This window comes from Gadus chalcogrammus, chromosome 12 (genome assembly GCF_026213295.1).
Source record: "Gadus chalcogrammus isolate NIFS_2021 chromosome 12, NIFS_Gcha_1.0, whole genome shotgun sequence".
NCBI classification, from domain to species: domain Eukaryota; kingdom Metazoa; phylum Chordata; class Actinopteri; order Gadiformes; family Gadidae; genus Gadus; species Gadus chalcogrammus.
Window position 1 is genome coordinate 23,240,058 of NC_079423.1, and position 23,277 is coordinate 23,263,334.

The 23,277-nt window shown below is 43.1% G+C and overlaps 2 protein-coding genes across 4 annotated transcripts in view; both read right to left on the reverse strand.

The window, feature by feature from the left end:
• The window catches only part of LOC130393568 (uncharacterized), a 73,097-nt gene that overhangs the window by 30,939 nt on the left and 18,881 nt on the right, over positions 1 to 23,277 (reverse strand). The window contains exon 3 of one of the 2 annotated variants that reach the window (XM_056604252.1): positions 1,580 to 1,676. The gene's annotated coding sequence lies outside the window, so the exon portion shown is untranslated. Of the gene's footprint in view, positions 1 to 1,579; positions 1,923 to 23,277 lie in introns of those variants that run through there. The other variant, XM_056604254.1, reaches the window with a different exon arrangement.
• LOC130393567 (uncharacterized) lies at positions 11,306 to 21,534 on the reverse strand. 2 transcript variants are annotated; one of them, XM_056604251.1, is made up of 4 exons: positions 16,744 to 21,534; positions 16,372 to 16,460; positions 12,220 to 12,392; positions 11,306 to 12,107 (listed from the first exon to the last, which is right to left on the reverse strand). In XM_056604251.1, the coding sequence occupies exon 1, from the start codon at positions 21,532 to 21,534 to the stop codon at positions 17,206 to 17,208; it is 4,329 nt and encodes a 1,442-aa protein (XP_056460226.1). In that variant the 3' UTR covers positions 11,306 to 12,107; positions 12,220 to 12,392; positions 16,372 to 16,460; positions 16,744 to 17,205. The 2 variants fall into 2 exon arrangements, with proteins under 2 accessions (XP_056460226.1, XP_056460225.1); XM_056604250.1 differs by having other exon boundaries at positions 11,310 to 12,107; positions 16,372 to 21,534.

A 23,277-nucleotide genomic window follows, 5' to 3' on the forward strand; every position in this document is an offset into this window, starting at 1 on the left:
GTTCATTATATTTATGCAAATGAGCTGCAGCAGTATATAACTACTGTTATTACGTATTAACAGAGTAGGCATTCTTTTCTGTGTTTCTCTCTATCTCCCTTTCCTCCCAGTGTTGTGGGCAGGTGGCTGCAGCCAAGGGGAACTTGTCTTAGATTTCCTGTCCATTAGTGGGTTATTGACTTTGTCTCCCTGTGAGTTCGGTAAACTGGGATTGCCAATGACATGTTAGTACATGGGCCTCGCTCCCAGGTGTCAGCCACAATCCTGCTGCATGCTACTTATAAGCCCCTGCACCCCCAATTACACACACTCCATGCATGCAGACCCTCTCTCTCTCGCTCTCACAAAGGCCTGCACCCCCACACACACACAAACACACACTGTCAGCATGTAAAAAACACACAGCTGTGTGAATAGTTATTCAAACACAACCTGAGAAGCACAGCCTTCTGAACCTTAAATACACTACAGAAAGTATAACCCTGCCTCCCATCACCCCTGGGAGTACAGTCTCAGCCCAAGGCCCGGTCATCATGGATGCTGCGTCATTACAGTGAACGCACTCAGCAGCCTGGTAGGTGGTTCACAACAAACGCAGAGCCACATCGTTGACTCAAAGTCGGTCACGCGGGGCCGGGGCTTATATATAGTCTTCTGCGGTACCACCAGGCCAGGAAACGCTGCAGGCAAAGAGAATTCTAAAATATAATAAGCAAAAAACGATCTCTTCTAGTGACACCTTTTCTCCTCTGTGGAAACAGACTCCCCAAGCCAGCCCCCTAATATGTTTAAAATGTATTCATTTATTTTTTTATTTATTCATCTTGATTTCAGAAGGCAGTGAGAGGACTTCCTTTTGCGTTGCATTTCTTTCCCCAGCAATCTCTAGAGTAATATGATTGACAGGCGAGCTGCGTGATAGGCATCGATGACTCACCCATCTGGCATCGCGAGACGTCCCACACTCCCCTCACACATACACTCGCACCTGCACGCACACACACACACATACAGACACACACTCACACACAGACACAGACACACATGCGCACACACACACACACACGCTCACACACAGACGCACACACACATGCACAAACACACACACAGACAGAAACATACTCACACACACACAAACACACTTTCCTACTTTCTTTCCATCTTTTTCTCTCTCTCTCTTCTATATGAGTCCATCCTAAACAAAGTTTAAGATGGTGTCACGTGTTTATTCCTGCTGCAACCTGACGGTGTATTAACCGATTCGATTAAATCGATTTCCTGCCAGTTACGAAACGGAGGCAGGCTACAGCCCTGCCTATGATAAATGGCTTTCAGAGATATCGGAGCAGATGAGTCGATGGAGGCTGATCAATGCCTGAAACGCCACAAGGTCATTCTGACCCAGGGAAGACGTTCGTTATGCAGAGTACCCTTATCAAACAATGTGAAAATGAGCCCACACAGAGAGGTCTATTAGCTGCCTCAGATCTCCATTTCCTTGGTAAACTACACCATGCTGCTCCGTAGCACTAATATCTACAGAGGGGAAGGGAAGTTATGAGGAAAAGCATCTACCTACTTAGTTTCAGAGCGTTCCCGTGTGGACGTGAATGGTCAGGTTGTAGAAGGTCTCCAGTCGAAGTCTCAAGCCGTCTTCGAGGTTCAACATGTCAAATCTGTGCATAAGAACGACAAGTAGACTCTCTCAGCCGATCAGCGTCCTTTGCTAATTGATGGCAGTCAAACTTGGTAGACATCTACTTGGTAGATGTGTCATGTTTATACAGAAACTGAGACCTTGTATTTGCGTGAACAGTCTAGTTTTAACGCAATCATTGAGCTTCAAGTTTGCAATAATGCAATCGTACATTATGTAGGACACACATGAAGTATAATACATTTATACCAATCCGACATTTGCATAATGCATTATTTATAGGAGAACATTGGACTGTTGCTAATATCAAGCCTGGATTAGCCTACTTGCCATCAATAACATTAATTGCCATATCAATCAGTGGTGAGGAGAAATACACCTTCCACTTTGGAGTGATTCTGAAGTGAAATGTGTTCATGTTGTAACAGTGCTTAGCAGTCTTATACACTTGCATACCTACAGTTGTTTAGTCTACCTCAACCACAAAACTCCATCGAGTTAAATGTCCCAGTTCATCTTAAAAAATGGCATCACATATTAAAAATATTACTGCTGCTGTGAACCTATTAAAGTATTAATTTCATTGTCCATAGTTAATCGTGATTCATCTTCAAAATCTAACGTAAAGGGTATTTAATACTCTCATGTATGATGAGTATTTTTTTTTATTGGAAATTAACTAAGAACAAAAATACTATGTAGTAGTGTGTCCAACCTCTTGTCCAGGTTTAACACAAAACAATCGACTGAAACAATCCAAGGACTCACTATTAACTCACTCACAATTAAAAAGATGATTAGAAAGATGCTTGAGGTCCCACTGCTACACACATCCTTTGTTTGTTTTTTTGCAATGTAAGCCCAACTGTTAATCAACTGCAGCATATACTTTTCATTCATTATTAATTGGGATTTATGTTAGAAGATTTGCACACATGGAAACACGTTGATCAACAAGTTGGGACAAATAAATTGGGCAAAAACGATAATAAAATATAAAGAAAACATAAATAACCAGTTTGCAAAGAGAAGCTATACAGTCTCAAGACTTTCCGCACGACTCAGAACGGAGGTCGAGCTACAGCGGACAGCGCTGTTATGATGTCTACGTTTCAAGAAAGCCTTCTTTTGCATCCCATTGAACCATGTTGGCTTGCCTTGTAAGTACTATTGCTGCAATCGTTTGGCTACATGACGCTTTGGTTAGGCCGTTTGGAAATCACTCTCGCTCATCTTCCAATTAAGCCTTGGACCCGCCAGTTTCTTTCAGCAGGAATTAGCGGGGAGCAGCCTTGTCCTATGCGGTTATAGATACTTGAATAGTTTCAACTAAAATGGGGATTTGTGATTAATGACAAGTACAGGATTACTTTTATATGCGCAAACCTGAAAAATAAAACCTACCGACGGGAAGAGTGAAACCTGCGCAGTGAGATGCAGGCTGGTTATCATCCTATAACCAGAACTAATTAAATGTCTGTTTAATGATGTCGATTTATTTGTTCTCTGCCATATTAGACCCCACAATATTAAAGCTAACATTAGGTCCACATATTTGGGTAACCCTTCCTTTTACAGTCCCCTAATTACTAGGTATTTACCCGGTAAATATATGGTAAATCATAGTGTAATACTGGGTAATTACCACTGGTAATAAGAAGGTAAATACAGAGGAATGACAGCTGAAGTACTAAGTAAAACCTCCACTATTACCCATCAACTCAACTGTTTTAGGTTGGTAATAACTCAGATATTATTGTGTACTTCCTTGGAAATTAGGCAACCAATTCTTAGAAACACCTACTAATTCAAGTTACAATTGTAGTTATCCAAGGTTTATGTTGGTAACAGCCCAAGTTTAATGATGTACTATCTAGAAATTAGCATAGTACTTTTTCTTAGTTATATTCATAGCTACACCCATTTCGAAAGGGTTTATTCGATTTACCTTAGAAACTATGGAATTACTAACCTGGTAACAACCTCTGCAGGAACAGTTTTCCTCTAGTGCGATGGCACATTTTCTTAAATACTGGATGCGAAGCGGTTTGTTTTCATGGTGTTAGCACGTTATTACCATATAATTTGTAATAGATAATATTACAAATGGTATGGTCATTTAATAATAATACAGCCTTATCACCATGGACACGCCCGATCTCGTCTGATCTCGGAAGCTAAGCATGAGACCAGGTGCTGTAGGCGGTGTCGGGTGGTGGTCAATAGGTGGCACTCTTCCCTCTGGCCTTAAAGATGAACTGAACTGAAATTTTAAGTTTAGTTGATATAACAGATGTATTGTCTGCCTTCTCATTGGTACAATAACTAAAATTGGCTGAACTTGCTAAAGGGGATTCATTTGTGCGGTGAAAATGTTATTGATGTTACTGGGCGCCCCTGTCATGTCAATCTCCACAAGCTAGCACTCCGACCATAAAGTGTATAAACTATTACTCTCCGACTATTATCACAGATCTATGTTTCCAAGCTGCTAATTAAACCACGCGGGTCTGTAAACAGAAGTTCCACAAATGTCTCTTTCTACTCACCCTGATGTTCACCGACTAGCCGATTGCTGATGCAGAGGGAGTTAAACTCAAAGAAGTCGTTTCATAGTTAGATGCATCTGTGCAATATCCATCTGTGCAATATCCATCAACATCCACCAGAAAGTAAACCTCCAGAATCCACCTATAGTAAACGTGACACTCGTGAATCCGCCCCGCACCTATGCTCATCCACGGGTGTATCTCCCAAAGTGCATCTAACATGTCCCGTCCACCCGGAGCCGATTTTTTGGTTAAACCAAGTCTTTAATAACCATGTTATTAGGCAGATAATAAACCATGTTCTTTAATAGGTCCATGGACCCAGGGTGGTTTCAAATAAAACCGGACCTATGGGGTTTCGTGTTAGGATCGTGTGGACGCCTGAAGCGACGTTAGAGTTGCGTTGAAAGTTATTTTTTTTTATTATTATTATTTTTGTAGTTTTAAATACAGCCCCTTGGTCAATTTAATTACTAACTGTACATTAAAAAGTATTTCTACTGAATCTAAAAGGTTAAACAACTTCTATCTCTGTTATGTTAGACGATGCTGAACCCAAGAGCAGACAGAGACGATGTTGAATGGATAACAAAAAGGGTTTATTGAACAAGGTGGGAAGCAGGTGGTGGATGAGCGAGCCGCGGGAAGAGGGAGGTGGGCGAGCTTGAGTGCGTGATCCGGGTAACTGCAGGCAGAGGAACAAAAGTTAGATGCGGTCCAAAAACAACAAGAGACTAGAGTACGAGAGCGAGGTAGCAAGTAACACTAGAGCCACGTATAGTTAACACGGTAGTGCGTAGTACGATCTGGCGCCGACACCAGGGAATCCAAGGGTTTATGAAGGGGGTTGATTGGGGGGTTGACCAGGTGAGCATGATTGTAGATGAGGGACAGGTGTGAGGTGAGACAGACAGGGGGCGTGGCAGACCAGGAGGATGAAAACACAGCAGACTGCTGTGACCACAACAATCTCCTCCTCGACTTGAATGTTATACAGCGGCGCAAAGGCTGGATGCGCGTAGGCTTGATGCGCTCACCTTTTCTTTGTGGAGAACCAGCGCCTCGAATGTGTAGGTACTACAGCATTTGTACAGCTCGATGCGTTTCCGCAACGAGTCCGTCTTCATGGAGATATTCCTGAAACGCATCAAAGGACAACGGAGGGGGAAAGATCGTTTTCGACTTGTGGTTGCTATTTATGGGATGCTCCAGCATCTCAGCTCGGATGTCCCTTAGAGAGAGCATGGCCACTTCCAAAACCTCTCTCGCCGCACAGCATCCGAAATGCCCTATGCATGGTTTTGCAACCTCATCCCACCATTAGATGGTCAAGGTTGACAGGGACCTCTCGGCAGCAGACCGATTCAACGGCAGTGTCCACGCTCCAGCAGCACCCACACGCACATCAGTCACACCCACACGATCCGAAGGTGGAGCTGTAGCCTGAAATTGATCCCTCTCCACCGGGTGGTAGTCGGACACTACAGGCATGTCCCTCACAGGCTCAAACGCGTAACCAGCCATATTAAAATCACTATTTTCCGGCGTGGAGCGTGTCTGTATTAACGACCTAGTCCTACCATGCCAGCGTCATCGAAAATGTCGGTGCTCTCATACTAACAGACACAATTTATTTTGTTGCTAAAAAAAAAAATGGTGTCATTTTTTTTACAATGGTCATAACTAACACGTTTTCGATGTTGATTATTTCAGTTCAGTTCATCTTTAACATCAATCCTGATGCCCCAGTGCAGTGACGGGGACTCTGTGCTGCGGAAGACGCCATCCTTCGGAGAAGTAAAACCGAGATCCTGACTCACTGAGGTCATAAAAGATCACATAAGGGCACTTATCGCAAAGAGTAGGGGTTTCCCCGGTGTCCTGGCACAACCAGGCTCATTCAATCTGGCCCCCTAATTATCCTCCTGTATAATTGGCTGACTCATTATTTCCCTCACTCTCCAACTCAAGCTGGTGTGTGGTGAGTGTTCTGGCACTGATTGGCTGCCGTGCAACACCCAAGTGGGTGCTACATACTGGTGGTGGTTAGTGAGGTCCTCCCTTCACTGTAAAGCGTCTTTGATTGTCTAGAAAAGCGCTATATAAATTCAATCCATTATTATAATTATTATTAGATACATTCCAGTCCATGCAGTAAACTGGAACTTGTACCATGTACGTTCTGCAACGCTACTAAGTAAAACATGACATTTTACCAAGTAAGCAAGCTGAAACTGTACTGTAAAAGGAAGCCTTGTTTGTTTCCATGGTATTACCAGGTTCTTGCCACATAATTTGCAATAGATTATTCCCTTTTCCATGCAATAACACAAATTTGTACCATGTATGTTCTGCAGCGTTACTAAGTAAAACATGACAATTTACCAAGTAAGTAAACTGAAACTGTACTGTAAAAGGAAGCCTTGTTTGTTTGCATGGTATTACCAGGCACTTACCATATCATTTGTAATAGATTATTCACTTTTCCATTGAATCAACACAAACTTTTACCATGTATGTTCTGCAACGTTACCAAGTAAAACATGACAATTTACCCAGTAGGTAAGCTGAAACTACTGTAAAAGGAAGCCTTGTTTGTGTCCATGGTATTACCAGGCTCTTACCATATAAATTGTAATATATTATTCCCTTTTCTATGCAATCAACACAAACTTATACAATATATGTTCTGCAACGTCGTTCACCAGCAGATAAGCACTTTCATTTTAGTTATGAAACCCAAAACCACTGTTGATGAAAGGTATATTATAATAAAACAAAATCAAAGGCTTATCTTTCAAACAATGCATATCTCTCAAACAGGCACTGAACACTGAAAAAATCTGACAAAAAAAAGAGCCGTCCACATCAACTCAATTTAAATGTTACTGATGGTGTTTTGATAAAACACACAACAGTGTTATGGCAAGTGACCAAAATGAAGACTGCTTCAACCTCTACAATTTGAATATGTGGCGAATGCCATGCAGCAATCTGCCAATGAGTCCACTCGATGAATGGGAGAAGTCTCTTTAGTGTCCTCTCTGTGCGGTATCCCTGCAGTCTCCACACCTGGGATTAGTTGGCTGACCAAGCCCTGACCAGGTACCTCTAAATCTCCCCTTTCATACTGTAATAAAGAATCAGAAGACAAGAAAATAAACATTGAACATTGACATGAACATTTCTAGAACATGTAAAACTCAAAGATTATTTTGTTTGCCAGTTAAGAAAGGATGCTGGTCCTCTGGCCATTGTGTTTGGTCATATTAAAAAGAAAAAAAGGCATAGCCATAAATACAGCTAATAGGACGGGAGGGGATAGGCTGTTAGCTCCGGTTAGCCCTTTAGCATCGAGCTAGCGGAGCTTCTGCATTCAAACAACTCGGACATGTTGTTTAAAACCTATAACACCCAAATTATTAAAGATCCCATGCCATTCTATTTATGGATGCTTTAATATAGGTATTAGTGGGCCACAAACACAGTATTCAAAGACGTCCCCGAAATTCAGCCGTGGTGCAGAGTTACAGTCACTCCGAAACAGTCGCACATTGAGCTTCCCCCAAACGCGCTGTTTCGGTGGGCGTGTCAAGGCAGGTCAAGGAGGGGGGTAGGGGTGTGGCCCTGAGCAGCTTGTAGCCACAGTACCATGCGCTCTGTATACGGTGGGCGTGTCAAGGCAGGTCAAGGAGGGGGGGTGAGGGTGTGGCCCTGAGCAGCTTGTAGCCACTGACAGTACCATGCGCTCTGTTTACGGTGGATGTATCGCAATGGCTCGTAGAAACCCATATTATACATAGATATCTATATCATATAATATATAATTTATATTATCACCTGGCCCTGAGCAGCTTGTAGCCACGGTACCATGCGCTCTGTTTACGGTGGATGTATCGCAATGGCTCTTTGAAACCCATATTATACATAGATATCTATATCATATAATATATAATATATATTATCACGGCCAAAAGCTGTGTGAGCCTCCAGACGATAGGTTATTATGAATCTCAAACGACCGCGTCTACTTCAGATTGATGTGGAAGTGGAAGAACCAGAGACGTCGGAGAACCCGACAAAGTCCTTTGTGATTCATTATATCGTCTGGACGCGCACACAGCTTTTGGCCGTGATAATATGTATTATTTGATATAGATATCTATGTATTATATGATATTATTTAGATATAGAGCTCCAGGACTGTAACGCAAGTGTTGTACACTTCCTTGTTATTTGGATAACCGTTCTGCTGTTGGTGTGATGGCGCATAACACGTCGGACTCTCGTCTGGTATTTCTACAACGAGACTCGTAGTGGGGGTTATCTCAGCCATGGTTGAGAATGAATCGGGGGAAAGGAACTTTGGCTTTGACTCCCTGAAGTAGGCTACATGAACCACGACATGGAGGAGAAAGGGATTGTTGGCCGCGAATGTATCCCGCTTGAGCCCTGCTTCCCGCCGCCTCGGCAGCGGTCAGCGCTAATCACCGCCGAGGCGGTGGTCCATCGGCAGCGAGGCTCCGGCGGGAGACGACCGCGGTCAACAATCCCTTTCTCCTCCATGTCGTGGTTCATGACTTCAGGGAGTCAAAGCCAAAGTTCCTTTCCCCCAATTCATTCTCAACCATGGCTGAGATAACCCCCACTACGAGTCTAGTTGGAGAAATACCAGAGACGAGAGTCCGACGTGTGTACAACACTTGCGTTACCGTCCTGGAGCTCTATATCTAAATAATATCATATAATACATAGATATCTATATCAAATAATACATATTATCACGGCCAAAAGCTGTGTGCACGTCCAGACGATATAATGAATCACAAAAGACTTCGTCGGGTTCTCCGACGTCTCTGGTTCTTCCACTTCCACATCAATCTGTAGTAGACAGAACCGCGCGCTGCCTGCTGCCTGCTGCCGGCGCAAGGCACCACCGCCCGGCTGCCCGCTGCCGGGCGGTGGTGCTTCGCGGCGGTGGTGCCTCGCGGCAACCGGCGACAGGCAGCATGTCGCAGTTCATGTAGTTCGATGTCGTTCTGCCATTGCATTCAAAATTCTGTAACTAGCCTGTTACTACGAACTAAGCAACTACCGTACACGTATTAGCATTTAGCACTAGCTCAATCACGACTCCTTCAGAATTCTTGTGGGTGGTTACGAACCAACCAAGTGGGCAGGGCCATGAATAATAATTTGACAACGCTACGTCACAGTGTCACCTTATCCAGATTAGCTAATTTCTTCTGCCTTTTTCCTTTCATTGCCTATTGCATTCAGCAGACAAACTGCATAGATTTCAAACTTACCACAGCTCACAAACTTATTCAGACCTATGTTATTTAACAAACAATAGGAAAAATGTGATTTTAATGGCATGGGCTCTTTAAAATATCCGGATTTAATCGGGCTCTCTCCCATAAGTACAGTTAATAGGACAGGAAGGGACAGGCTCTGTTAGCCCCGGTTAGCGCGATGCTAAAGAGCAGCTCTACCGGAGGGGGTCATCCTTATGTTCCCCGGGTCCTATGTTCCCCGTTTTTCCCAAAAAGGGTCCTATGTTCCCCTGTAGCCATACATACCGGGGAGCATAGGGGCCTTTTTGGGAAAAGCGGGGAACATATGCGGGGAACATATGTTCCCCGCATATGTTCCCCGCTATCAATCTTTAAAAATATTTAAACTTTGACGCGACATTCGCGTGATGACAGCCAATCGGCGTTCAACAGCGTGGCCTGGCCACTGAATGACATGTGTAACTTAACAGCCAATCAGCGTTCAACCGGCCAACTCAGTGCAGTGCAGTCCGGGGTGAACTGCAGCATTGCTGTGAAAAGTGTGGTAAAGATGGTTTTATATTGGACGTTGGATATTCAACACATTCGAAAAATCTATTTAGGACTGGCTTTGATGTACAAATTTGTGTCTAACTGACTTAGATGTGTTATTACAAGGCCTGTCTATGTAAAGCAAAAAATGTTAAAAAAAACAAACATTTTGATTTTATATAATTTTTAATGTTGATAAATGCTTTAAAACTATTATGTGGCCTCACATTTTTTACTTACCCTTTTCAAAACACATAGGGTGAACTCAGCTAACTGCCCTACTAAAAAAAAAAAACCACCCTTTGATCTTATACAATTTTTAAATGTTAAATGCTATAAATCTATTATGCGGCTTGACCTTTTGACCTACACATGTCAAAACACTTGTGATGAACTCAGCTAATTGCCCCACACATAACACAAAGCTTATTTTCTCAGAACACCTACCCTTTGATTTTATAAATATTTTTTACTCTCAGAAAATGCTATAAATCTACTATGCGGCTTGAGCTTTTGACCTAACCATATCAAAACACATCTGGTGAACTCGGCTAACTGCCCCACACATAACACAAAGCTTATTTTTTCCAAAAATCCACCTTTTGATTTTATACTATTTTTTTAATGTTAAAAAATGGCTATGAATGCATTATGCGGCTTGACCTTTTGAACTACCCATATCAAAACACATCTGGTGTAATCAACTAAGGTGTAATCACTGACCAACTTGAGTAACTGGTGCGACAGGCCTGCTATTATAGTAGTAAGATTATGTGAAACAAGCACATGTTTATCAAACATGTTCCCAAAAGGAACAGACAAGGTAGGTCAAAAGGTCAAGCCGCATAATAGATTTATAGCAGTTTATGAGAGTAAAAAATATTTAGAAAATCAAATGGTGGGTTATTGAGAAAATAAGCTTTGTTTTATGTGTGGAGCAGTTAGCTGAGTTCACCAGATGCGTTTTGATATGGGTAGGTCAAAAGGTCAAGCCACATAATAGATTTATAGTTGTTTTTAACATAAAATAAATAGTATAAAATCAAAAGGTGTTTTTTTGGAAAAAATAAGCTTTGTGTTATGTGTAGGGCAGTTAGCTGAGTTCATCAGAGCCCTGTTTCAGGTAGTTGGTTTTGAGGCAACCCCGAGTTTGTTCGCTCTGAGTTAATGGAACTCTGGGTTTTTCGTTTCAGGTAGCAGGTTCAGCGCAACCGAGAGTTAGTTGCTGCGGCAACATACGCCGTGGGTCTACCCTGCTCGGGAGGTGGTTAGACCTACTCTGAGTTTGTTGTCTATAAGGCTGAAGGCAGCTCTCCGACAGAAGGAAGTGTTAGAAATGGCATGTCCTTTTCTACGAGAGCCCGTGGACGTAGAGGCTGCGATCCTCAGAAGGAATCTCCGTGAGGAACGATTATTAAGACCCCGGTTAGATATACTTTATTTTCCTGATAATTTTCTTCACGAGCGCTATCGTTTTTCAGCGCAATCTATCATTTATTTAGACCACCTTCTCAGCCCCCATGTTAACTCTCAAACGCACCGGGGGCATGCTTTAAGTTTAATTTTTTATTTTTTATCGCAATTAACGTATGTGCAGAATGATCCGCCCCGTGCATCCCACCCGCTCTGTAGCCTACTACAGTCACTTCAACGTTGTGGCTTTCCCATGATCAGAGTAGCTGACTAACCACGGACCTATAACTGCTGCAAGTCAAGAAACTCATTTTAAGAATGCAAGGCAGAAAAGACCCTGGTACTGCTTTTAACCAGATGCTGTTCTTCTCTACATGCACATGCTCAGCATAATCGTCTGCATTGTTCACTGAAGTAAAACCCTTTGAGTAAACTGTTCAACAAAATAACTTGTCCCACCACAGCCCGTGTTCTAATAAAGACAATCTACTTATTATGAGGATTATTTTATTTCCTGAAAGCACAAAAAAAAAAACACCTTTAACTTATGTTCCAAAATGTGGATCTCCAAAGCATCCTTTTGCATTTTTTGAATTGTTATAATTGCATGGAGGTTGGTGAGGGCATCTGGTTCAAGTAGGGCGATGACGCCATCAGTAACTGGAAGAAGATGATTAGACAGTGCAATTATTACTTGAGCCAGAATATTGCCCCATCTAATTTGCAACGCGCTGGGTTGCGTGTACATATTTAATTATTTTGAATAACCAACCTCTTATACTGTAAAGGCACTTCTATCCTGGGGGGTGGGGGGGATCAGAGGAGCTCCCCCCAGGGCCACAGGACGCATACTCTGTTGGCTTAGGGCCATCTCCTCAGCCTCTGTGAGGGCTGCAGGTGGTGGACCCCCTCAAGTCTGCCGGGCCTCTGCATTTTTTCGATTTGCTAACATGGAGGAAAATGTTACCCTAATATTCAGTAAGCGCTATTTTGAAGACATATATATATATATATATATATATATATATATATATATATATATATATATATATATAATGCATTTTGCCTAGGTGTAGCCTTCTAATATATCTAAATCCTATTAAATATTGGCAGTGTTGGGGTGGCTGGGAAATGTACTACTTACATTTACTGCTTAAATATATAAATATAGTATACAAATATATAATACATGTTGAACATAGCTGTTAAATTAGGTAGAGCAGGCAAAACAGCACAATTGATTTGATTTCAATTAAACATTAGTTTACCTGTTTAAACTATATTTTTGTACATCATTTGCTGCCAAGTCCTCGTGGGGCAACTCGGGGTTGCCCCACGAGGACTTGTGGGGCAACCCCGAGTCCTCGTGGGGTTGCCCACACACACACACACACACACACACACACACACACACACACACACACACACACACACACACACACACACACACACACACACACACACACACACACACACACTTTACATATTGAATAAGTGGAAGATATTAAACTTTCCTCTTATTTTATTTTACTAATTTATTTTACTCTCTCTCGCGCTCTCGCTGCCGCGGCGGAATTGCTTTTTTTTGTTAAAATGGGTAACTGCTCGGCATAGGCGTTCATTAGAATTTCCAATTCCGTGGGGGAAAAGTAAGTGGATCTACGCTTTTGGTCCATGTTTGATCATGTTATCAGAGATCCATTGATGATGGCTCTTTATAGTCAACAGGCACGCCCCCAACCCAGAGTGAACATACTCAGAGTTGATTAACCCAACGCTGATCACCTGTTCTGAAACCAAAAACCCAGAGTTGCTTTTCAACCCTGAACTCTGAGTCAACCAACTCAGAGCGCAGGATTAAACTCAGAGTATGTTAAACCAGCTACCTGAAACAGGCCTCAGATGTCTTTTGACATGGGTAGGTGAAAAGGCAAAGCCGCATAATAGATTTGAAGCATTTAAAGCATTTTCTTTACATTAAAAAAATATATAAAATCTAAGTTTTTTTATTTGTGAGAAATTAAGCTTTGTGTTATGTGTAGGACAGTAAGCTGAGTTCATCACAAGTGTTTTGACATGTGTAGGTCAAAAGGTCAAGCCGCATAATAGATTTATAGCATTTAACATTTAAAAATTGTATAAGATCAAAGGGTGTTTTTTTTTTAGAGTATAAGCTTTGTGTTATGTGTAGGGCAGTTGGCTGAGTTCACCCTATGTGTTTTGAAAAGGGTAAGTAAAAAATGTGAGGCCACATAATAGTTTTAAAGCATTTATCAACATTAAAAATTATATAAAATCAAAATATGTTTTTTTTGTATAACATTTTTGCTTTACATAGACAGGCCTTGTAATAACACATCTAAGTTGGTTAGACACAAAATTGTTCATCAAAGCCAGTGCTAAATAGATTTCTCGAATGTGTCGAATATCCAACGTCCAAAAAATCAAATTTACCACGCTGAGTAGAAAGTGATTGTTGCCGTTTGCGACTCCCGGAGCTCTTTATATAATAGTATATAATATATTATAATTGTATAATAATATCACGGCCAAAAGCTCTGTGCGCCTCCGGATGGCCGTAGCGCGGCGAGCTCTCGTAGGGATAGGGCTTCTCGGGGTTTGTTTACGGGCGTATGAATAGACTGCGTCAGGTTCTCTGACGTCTCTCCCTCTTCCACAAAAGTTAAAGACATGCAATGGTACTTATCTCGGCCGGAATTTGGCAGTAATGGTGGAAAAAGTAACAGACCGGGGAACATAGAACCCTTTTTTTTAAAAAGGGTCCTATGTTCCCCAGTCTCATACAAAGAGGGGAACATAGGACCCGGGGAACATTGGACCCGGGGAACATAGACATGCAACCTACCGGAGCATGCTGCCTCAACAGGTACAAGGTAGCCTCTGATTTGATATTCGGTTTTGGTTTACCACGCAATCGGATTCATCAACAGAAGTGCACTACATTACGGGCTTAGTATGTTGAGGACAGTTTAGGACACGGTATCGCGAAAAATCACAGACATGTTGTTACTATCGATGTCTGTGCAACAACGTCATCTACGTTCTGGCTGCTACCTGTTATAGGGACCGTCAACAAATTACACACAGACTGGTGGCAGAGACGTTACCATGGAATTGTTTCAGGAAATAAATCATAAAAAATAAAATAGAAATCAATAAAAATACATTTCGTCATTCTGATTGGTGTAGTGCCAATGGTGGGCTGCTACTTACTACAGGTAACACTTTGCTAATATATTGCATTATTCTTAAACAGGATGCAATTTATAGTTTGGTCAATTTTTGTTGAATATTAAACTATTAACTGCATTCAGATTAACTATAATGCAATATATTTGTGTGATTTATTTCCTGAAAACAGGTCCCTAAAACAGGTAGCAGCCTGAACGTAGATGACGTTGTTGTTGCACAGAAATCGATAGCAATAACATGTCTTTGTGATTTTTCGCGATATGGTGTCCTAAACTGTCCTCAACATACTAAGCGCGTAATGTAGTGCACTTGTGTTGATGAATCCGATTGTGTGGTAAACCAAAACCGAATATCCGGCGAATATCAAACCAGAGGCTAACTTGTTGGTACCTGTTGAGGCAGCATGCTCCGGTAGAGCTGCTCTTTAGCATCGCGCTAACCGGGGCTTACAGAGCCTGTCCCTTCCCGTCCTATTGTACTTATGGGAGAGAGCCCGATTAAATCTGGATATTTTAACTAGTTGGGTGTTATAGGTTTAAACAACATGTCAGAGTTGTTTGAACGACAGAAGCTCCGCTAGCTCGATGCTGAAGTGCTAACCGGAGCTAACAGCCTGTCCCCTCCCGTCCTATTAACTGTATCTATGGCTATGCCTTATTCTTTTTAATATGACCAAACACAATGGCCATTGGACCAGCATCCTTTATTAACTGGCAAACAAAATAATAATGTTTATTTTCTTGGCTTCTGATTCTTTATTACAGTATGGAAGGGGAGATTTGGAGGTACCTGGTCAGGGCTTGGTCAGCCAACAAATCCCAGGTGTGGAGACTGCAGGGATACTGCACAGAGAGGACACTAAAGAGCCATCTCTCATTCATCGAGTGGACTCATTGGTTTGCGACTGACCACAAAGATGCTCCCATAGGCAGATTCCTGCATGGCATTCGCCGCTTATTCAAATCGTAGAGGTTGAAGCCGTCTGCATTTTGGTCACTTGCCATAACACTGTCATGTGTTTTATCAAAACACCATCAGTAACATTTAAATTGAGTTGATGTGGACGGCTTTTTTTGTCCGATTTTTTCAGTGTTCAGTACCGGTTTGTGAGATATGCATTGTTTGAAAGATAAGCCTTTGATTTTGTTTAATTTAAATATGCCTTTTATCAACAGTGGTTTGGGGTTTTATAAGTAAAATTTAAATGCTTAACTACTGGTGAACGACATTGCAGAACATCTATTGTACAAGTTTGTGTTGATTGCATGGAAAAGGGAATAACCAGTCACAACTTATATGATAAGAGCCTGATAATACCATGGAAACAAACAAGGCTTCCTTTTACAGTACAGTTTCAGCTGAATTAGTGGGTAAATTGTCATGTTCTACTTAGTAACGTTGCAGAACATACATGGTACAAGTTTGTGTTGATTGAATGGAAAAGGGAATAGAGGAAAGCTGTTCCTGCGGAGGTTGTTACTAGGTAAGTAGTTCCATAGTTTCTAAGGTAAATCTAATAAACCCTTTCTAAATTGGTGTAGCTATTAATAACTATGTAAGAAAAAGTAATTTATTGGAAAATACTATGCTAATTTCTAGATAGTACATCATTAAACTTGGATAACTACAAGTGTAAATTGAATTGGTAGGTGTTTCTAAGAATTGGTTGCCTAAATTCCTAGGAAGTACACAATAATATGCGAGTTATTACCAACTGTAATTCCCTCAGTACAAACGACAGCAACGAGTTTCCTTTTTGTTTACTGGCAGGATTTATTTGGTTCATCCAGACCGTGAAAACTGTAATCAAAAAACATAATACACAAATACAATAATCACTAGTCAAAATAATAACAAGCCATACAGTAATATCCCAACATTGTCCTGGTAATGTCGTCACTTTCAATTAGGCTACTGTATACACAATACACTTTGGTTACATATAATACAACAAAACACAAAGACCAATCTAACTAAGCCCAACATGTGTTAGCCCTTAACGGTGTTAGCCCTTAGCTGTATAAAAACAATTTAATACAAACAAGAACAGAAAACACACACAAAAAACGTCAGCAAAACATACCTTAGTAGCTGCATTGCAAGAGGAAAGTTGTGTAGCTTGGCATTACTCTGTAGGATTGTTTATCTTGATGCTAAGAGCTATTTTGCAGATGCATCAGCACTGAAAAACATGTACTAAATCAGCGGACTTTTTGATGAGTGTTACGCTAAAGTATGTCCTGACGGAAACGGGCGATACAAAAACAAAGGTTCCGCCTTAGAGAACTTTGGTTCCTACCAAAATAAATAACTCAGAAATACCGCGCTGACTGACACAGAGGCAGTTACACTCCCACCAAAACATATCACATGTATATGATTTTCTTCAACTATTGAGAGACAACATACTACTGCGTAGAAAGGATAAACAAAAAAACTAAACTTCAGTCCTTGGCTTCCCCAGAGAACGATCACCATGACTGCACCTGTAGTGAGACAGATAGAGAGAGAGAGGGGAGGAAAAGAAAGAGAGAGGTCGGAGTCTTCAGTCTGCTTCCATCAGCGTCACCGTCTTATGGATGGGCCTTTCCAGGTGGACAGGTTTGGAGATACGCTTTCCTTTCTCATCAAGGGTTGAGTCGCTGATGAGCAACTTGAGTCTTCGCACCTTCCCATCCTTTCCTGGGTACACTTCGATAACCTTTGCCATCCTCCACTGGTTACGTGGTGTAGTATCATCTTGCAGGAGTACAACATCGCCGACCTTTGCATTCCTGCGATCTTTGGTCCACTTCTGTCTCTGTTGGAGGCTCAGGAGGTACTCCTTCTTCCATCTTGTCCAAAAGTGGTTGGATAAGAATTGAACTCGACGCCATCTCTTGCGTAGGTATAGATCTTCCTTGACGAACTTCCCAGGAGGTGGAGCGAGTATCGTGGACTTCATGGTCAAAATGTGGTTTGGTGTCAGGGGCTCTGGACTGGATGAATCATTTAGACAATCAGTGCTCAGAGGTCTACTGTTCACTATTGCCATGACTTCATACAGGAACGTTCTTAGAGAGGAGCAGTCAAGCTGCGTAGCTGACTGTTCTAGAATGGACGTCAAGACACTTCTTATGGTGCGAATTTGTCTTTCCCAGACGCCACCCATATGACTTGAAGCTGGGGTGTTCATGATGAACTCACATCCAAGCTGCTTGAGCTCTTCCTGATCCATTTCTTTCAATGCTTCAGCAAACTCTCGTCTTGCTCCGACGAAGTTTGTTCCTTGATCACTTCTTATCTGACGTACCTTTCCACGAATGGCGATGAATGAACGCAATGCGTTAATGAAGGCATCCGTGGTCATATCGTCAAGCATCTCAACGTGAACCGCTCTGGAACACATGCAGGTAAGTAACAATCCATAACGCTTTAGCTCTTTCCTTCCTTCCTTTACGTAAAATGGTCCAAAACAGTCCATACCGCAGTAGGTGAATGGAGGAGCTGTTTCCATTCTGTCCTCTGGAAGGTCTGACATTTTCTGCTGTTCAGTGCATCTTCTGAACTTCCTGCACTTAGTGCACTTGTAGATATGGGATGATACAGCCTTGCTGCAGCCCAGTATCCATATGCCATTAGATCGGAGCGCATTCATGGTCATTCCTCGTCCTTGATGGTACACTCTTTCATGATAGTGCTTGACAAGTAAATTTGACACATGACTGTCCTTTGGAAGGACCGCTGGATGCTTCACCTGTGGATGTAGGGCAGCATGAGTTAAGCGGCCTCCAACTCTGAGGACACCTTGGTCATCCAGGAATGGACTTAACCGGTGCAACTTATTGGCTTTGCCCTTGACTGGCGTCTCCTTGTCACTTTGGAGTAACTGTATATCTTGTGAGAAGGTTGCTTCTTGAACCATCTTGATTATTGTCAACTCCGCTTCTCTCCTTTCCTCCAAACTGCAGGCTTCACAGGACTTTGGCTGAAGCCCTTTAATTTCTTTCACATGGCGCTGGAGTCTGGCGATAGTTTTCACCATTTTGGACCAGTCTGAAAACTTGTGTAGGCGATCTAGCAGCGACTTGACTTCTTTCGCCTGGGTGTCGAGAACCTGGACCTTCTTAAGCTCAGGATCGTCATATGTGATCTCTCCCACCTTGACATCTCCACTTGGTAACTCCTTCTGCCAAAGAAAGTCTGGGCCTGTGAACCAGTTAGAGGATACCAGTTGCTCTGCTGTGAGACCTCTTGAGGCGTAGTCTGCTGGATTATCTTCTGAAGCCACATACTTCCATTGTGTAGACTCTGTGCTTTGCTTGATGCGTTCCACACGATTTGCCACAAACACGTGAAATCTTCTGGCTTCATTATTGATGTAACCAAGGACCACTCTTGAATCAGTCCAGAAGACTTCTTGTAGGCATTCTATTTCCAGTTCTTTCTTGAGCATGTCACTGGTGCGGACAGCTACCACTGCTGCTGACAGCTCGAGTCTTGGTATGGTTGTGACCTTAGTAGGAGCGACTCTCGACTTTCCCATTACAAAGGAACAGTGGACTTCACTTGACGTACTCACTGCTCTGAGGTACGAGCACTCTCCATAGCCTGACTCACTGGCATCGGCGAAATGGTGGAGTTCGTAGTGTTGGACCTTGAAGCTTGATGGAACGTAGCATCTTGGAATCTTCACCTCGGCTAGATTTCGCAGGTCTTGAAGCCAGCTTTCCCACAGAGGTCGTAGGTCATCAGGTAAGGTGTCATCCCAACTGAGCTTGTCACGACACATCTGCTGCAGGATCTGCTTTCCCAACAAGATGAACGGTGCCACAAATCCAAGAGGGTCGTAGACTGAAGCGACTGTGGACAGGACTCCTCTTCGAGTAAGTGGATTCTCCTTGACGATTACTCTGAACTGGAACTTATCAGAATCCACGCACCACTGCACACCGAGTGCTCTTTCCATGTGCAGTTCACCCAGTGCCATGTCCTTGTCTTTGGCAGCTGCAGCACATTCTTCTTTTGGGATTGCGTCTAGGACCTTCTTGCTGTTAGAGATAAACTTATGCAGCCGGAGTTTGCCTGTGCTGCAAAGTTCTCTTGCTTCTTTCACCAGTTGGATCGCTTGGTCTTCGGATGCTACACTTGACAATCCATCATCCAGGTAGAAGTTCCGTTGAATGAACTTTATGGTGTCGTCACTAAAGTTTCCTTGTCCTTCAGCAGCGACATGCTTCAGCCCATAGTTGGCACAGCCAGGTGACGATGCTGCACCAAACAAGTGGACTTTCATCCGATAGATGGAAGGTTGGCTTTCGAGATCTCCATTGTCCCACCAAAGGAACCGCAGGTAATCTTGGTCTTCTGCCTTAACATGGAACTGGTGAAACATGCGTTCGATGTCACACATGATTGCCACAGGACCTCTTCGGAAGCGATACAGAACTCCCACCAAGGTGTTTGTCAACTCAGGACCCGTCAGGAGGTGGTCGTTCAAGGACGTTCCTTGGTACTTGGCGGAGCAATCGAAGACAACACGTATCTTCCCAGGCTTTTGTGGATGATACACCCCATGATGCGGAATGTACCAAGCAGGAGCTTTGTGGATGTCTTCCTCCGGGACCCTTTCTGCATCTCCGCGTCTTATGGTCTCATCCATGAAGGTCTTGTAGTCTTTGTAGTACTGGTCGTTTCTTCTCAGCCTTCTTTCTAGGCACCTGAGACGATGGATAGCACAGATCTTATTATCAGGTAAGTTAGGTCTTTCTTTCTTGAATGGCAGCGGCATTTCGTAATGACCGTCGCTCTTTAACTTGATGCTCTTTTCCATTTTTGACAGGAACCTTAGATCTTCTTGAGAGATGGGGCTGGTTTCCGACTCTCTTTCAACGAAGTCAGACTCCAGCATCTTGATGACATCTGCAGGTAAGAGAACTTCTTTGATCTGTGTCCTACAGACATAGTGCACTTCCTTTGTGAGGTCTGAAGAGGACGGTAGACCTGGCATCACTTGCTTCACCATGACTTGGTGACTTATTCCAATTGCATCTCCATAGTTGAGACACGGGTTGCCATATCCCACTACACTCCAGCCCAAGTCTGTCTTTTGTGCAAACGGCTGGTGTTCCTCACCAGGCACCACTTGTCTTGGAACGAGGGCTTGGGCACAGTTGTAGCCAATTAACAGGCCGACATCACAGCTTTGCTGAGGAGCGATCTCATCTGCAATGTGTTCAAGATGAGGCCATGCTTTCGCCGTATCTGGTGTGGGAATATGGTCTCTGTTTGCAGGGATAAACTCTCTTGAGTAAGTCACTGGAAGAGTGATTATCTTGTCTGAATAAAAACCTCTAACTTGTAGACCAGCTAGCTTCCGACAGGACACGATTGTGTTTCTTGAAGCCAACGTGGAGAGGTTTAGCTGAACTGGTTCACTCCTAGCATTGAGAGCCTTCGCTGTCTCGTCGAGGATAAAGGTTGTGTCACTTTGTGTATCAAGGAGTGCGTACACCAGAACTTCACGACTTGGTACACTTGTAGATGACACCCACACTGGAATTATTGTGGAGGTATGCGTGTCTCCAACATTCTGGATGACTCTAAGTGCCGTCGCCTCACGTGATGGTCTCTCTGACTGGTCTTGTGACTGTTCATTCTTCCTTTCTTTGTACTCTTCTTTGTCTTTGTCACTGTACCTTGCTCTGTCAGATCTTGTAGACATCCTTTCTTCCTTGGTGCGATCGTCATGAAGACAAGTTGGGTGTCTTCTCTCACAGGTGTCGCAGCTGTCTCTTTCTCTACAATCTCTAGATCGGTGGCCAAATTTGAGACAGCCAAAACACAATTTATTTTCTTGAACAAACTTGATTCGCTCCAAGATTGTCCCTTGCATAAACTTGTAACACCTTTGTAGACTGTGTCCTGCCTTCTCACAGAAGACACAGCTTGTGACGACGGCTTTCTCATCTGAGGTGGTTGCTAACACCTTTGCTCCAGGACCTCCGCTCTTTACACACTTGTCTGGAATCCTTTCACTTGAAGAGATGTTATTGGGCTGCAAGCGATTTTAGCTTCACGTGTGAGAAACTTGACAAACTGGCTGAAGCTCGGGAACATGTGAGTGTCTTCTTCTGCTTCTATGACTTTCCTATTCCACCTTGAAGTCACCCAGTCTGGGAGTTTAGAGAGAATTTTCTGGTTCTCGTTGCAATCATTAAGTATTTCAAGACCTCTGATCTGAGACATGGCTGCCTCACAGCAGCGCAGGAAGTCGGCGAGTTCTTGAAGTTCCATACTGCCTTTGGAGCTTATCTTGGGCCACGCGTCGAGCTTCTCTCTGAAGGCCTTGGCGATGAGGAATGGATTGCCGTATCGCTCTTCTAGGATGTCCCATGCTGCATAATATGCTGGCTCTGTGCCAAGTAAAAAGTAGCTCTCTATGGCCCTTTTAGCAGATCCACCCACATACTTGCGTAGATAATATATCTTCTCTTCAGCTGGTATGTTCTTCCTGTCAACGAGCGTCTGAAAGGACACTTTCCAGTCGTTGAATCGGAGTGGGTCACCACTGAACACTGTAGGTTCAGGTAGAGGAATGCGACTCGCACTGATGGCTTCTGCGAGCGCTTTGACGAGAGCTGTTGTGCCATCTTCATATTTGTTTTCTTGCCTTGCTTGTGCTACAGCTGGTGGTGTAGAATGGTGCCGCAGTGGGCTAGTTTGAGGCTTGACTTCTTCTTTCTTCACAGAGACACGATGGAGAAGAACATTTATTTCTTCATCTGAGCCGTCGCCCTTAGTTGCCGGACATGAATGTATACTCTGGTCATATACTTGCTGTCGTGCCTCAGCAGCCTTTAGCTTCTTAATAGTCTCCAATCGATCTAGTTCTCTGCGCTTGGCTTCTAGCACTCTTTGTCTCTCTGCATTTTCAGCCTCTTGTTTGGCTTTTAGCTGAGCGGCTTCAACTTCCAGTCTCTGAAGCTCTTTAATATAATGCTCTTGCTCCAGCTGTACTTCTAAGGTGGCTTTGTTGGCAGCAACCTCAGCAGCTGCACTCTTCCTGCTTGCAGAGGAGCACTTAGTGTGGCGAGAGCTAGTGCCTGTCCTTCCTGAGGCTACAGACATTACCTCTTCAATGACTCGATGTTCTTCATGTCTTTGACTTGTAGTATGCCTATGGGCTGTAGCTTCCTCCCTTGCATCTATAAGGTCCATTGCATCCTTAACCATCTTCTTTGTTACTGTTTCACAGGTGTCGATTTTGCGACGTGTGTTAAGGTCAGGAACCTCAAGGCGTTTCCAATCGTCATAAACGTCATTTAGACTCCTAGAGGTATTGCGTACTTTAGTAATTTGTCCATCTAGCAGGTCGTCTGAGCACTTTCCACTCAGCGCTTGCTTGGCTTCTTTAGTGGCATCCTTCCACTTCTCATAGCACACACTGAACCGATGTGCAACCTTTATTACTTGCTCATCATGCTGTTCTTGACCCTTTTCCGTCATTCTGCGGACTCTTTGGCCTAATGGTGGCTCTTCTGAGGAAGCGGGGTTGTCCACTATGATGCCTTCAGTCGCTTGTGGCTGCACGGTTGAGCTGTGCTCGTGCACACACTCTGTCTTGTCAGGTGCGTGT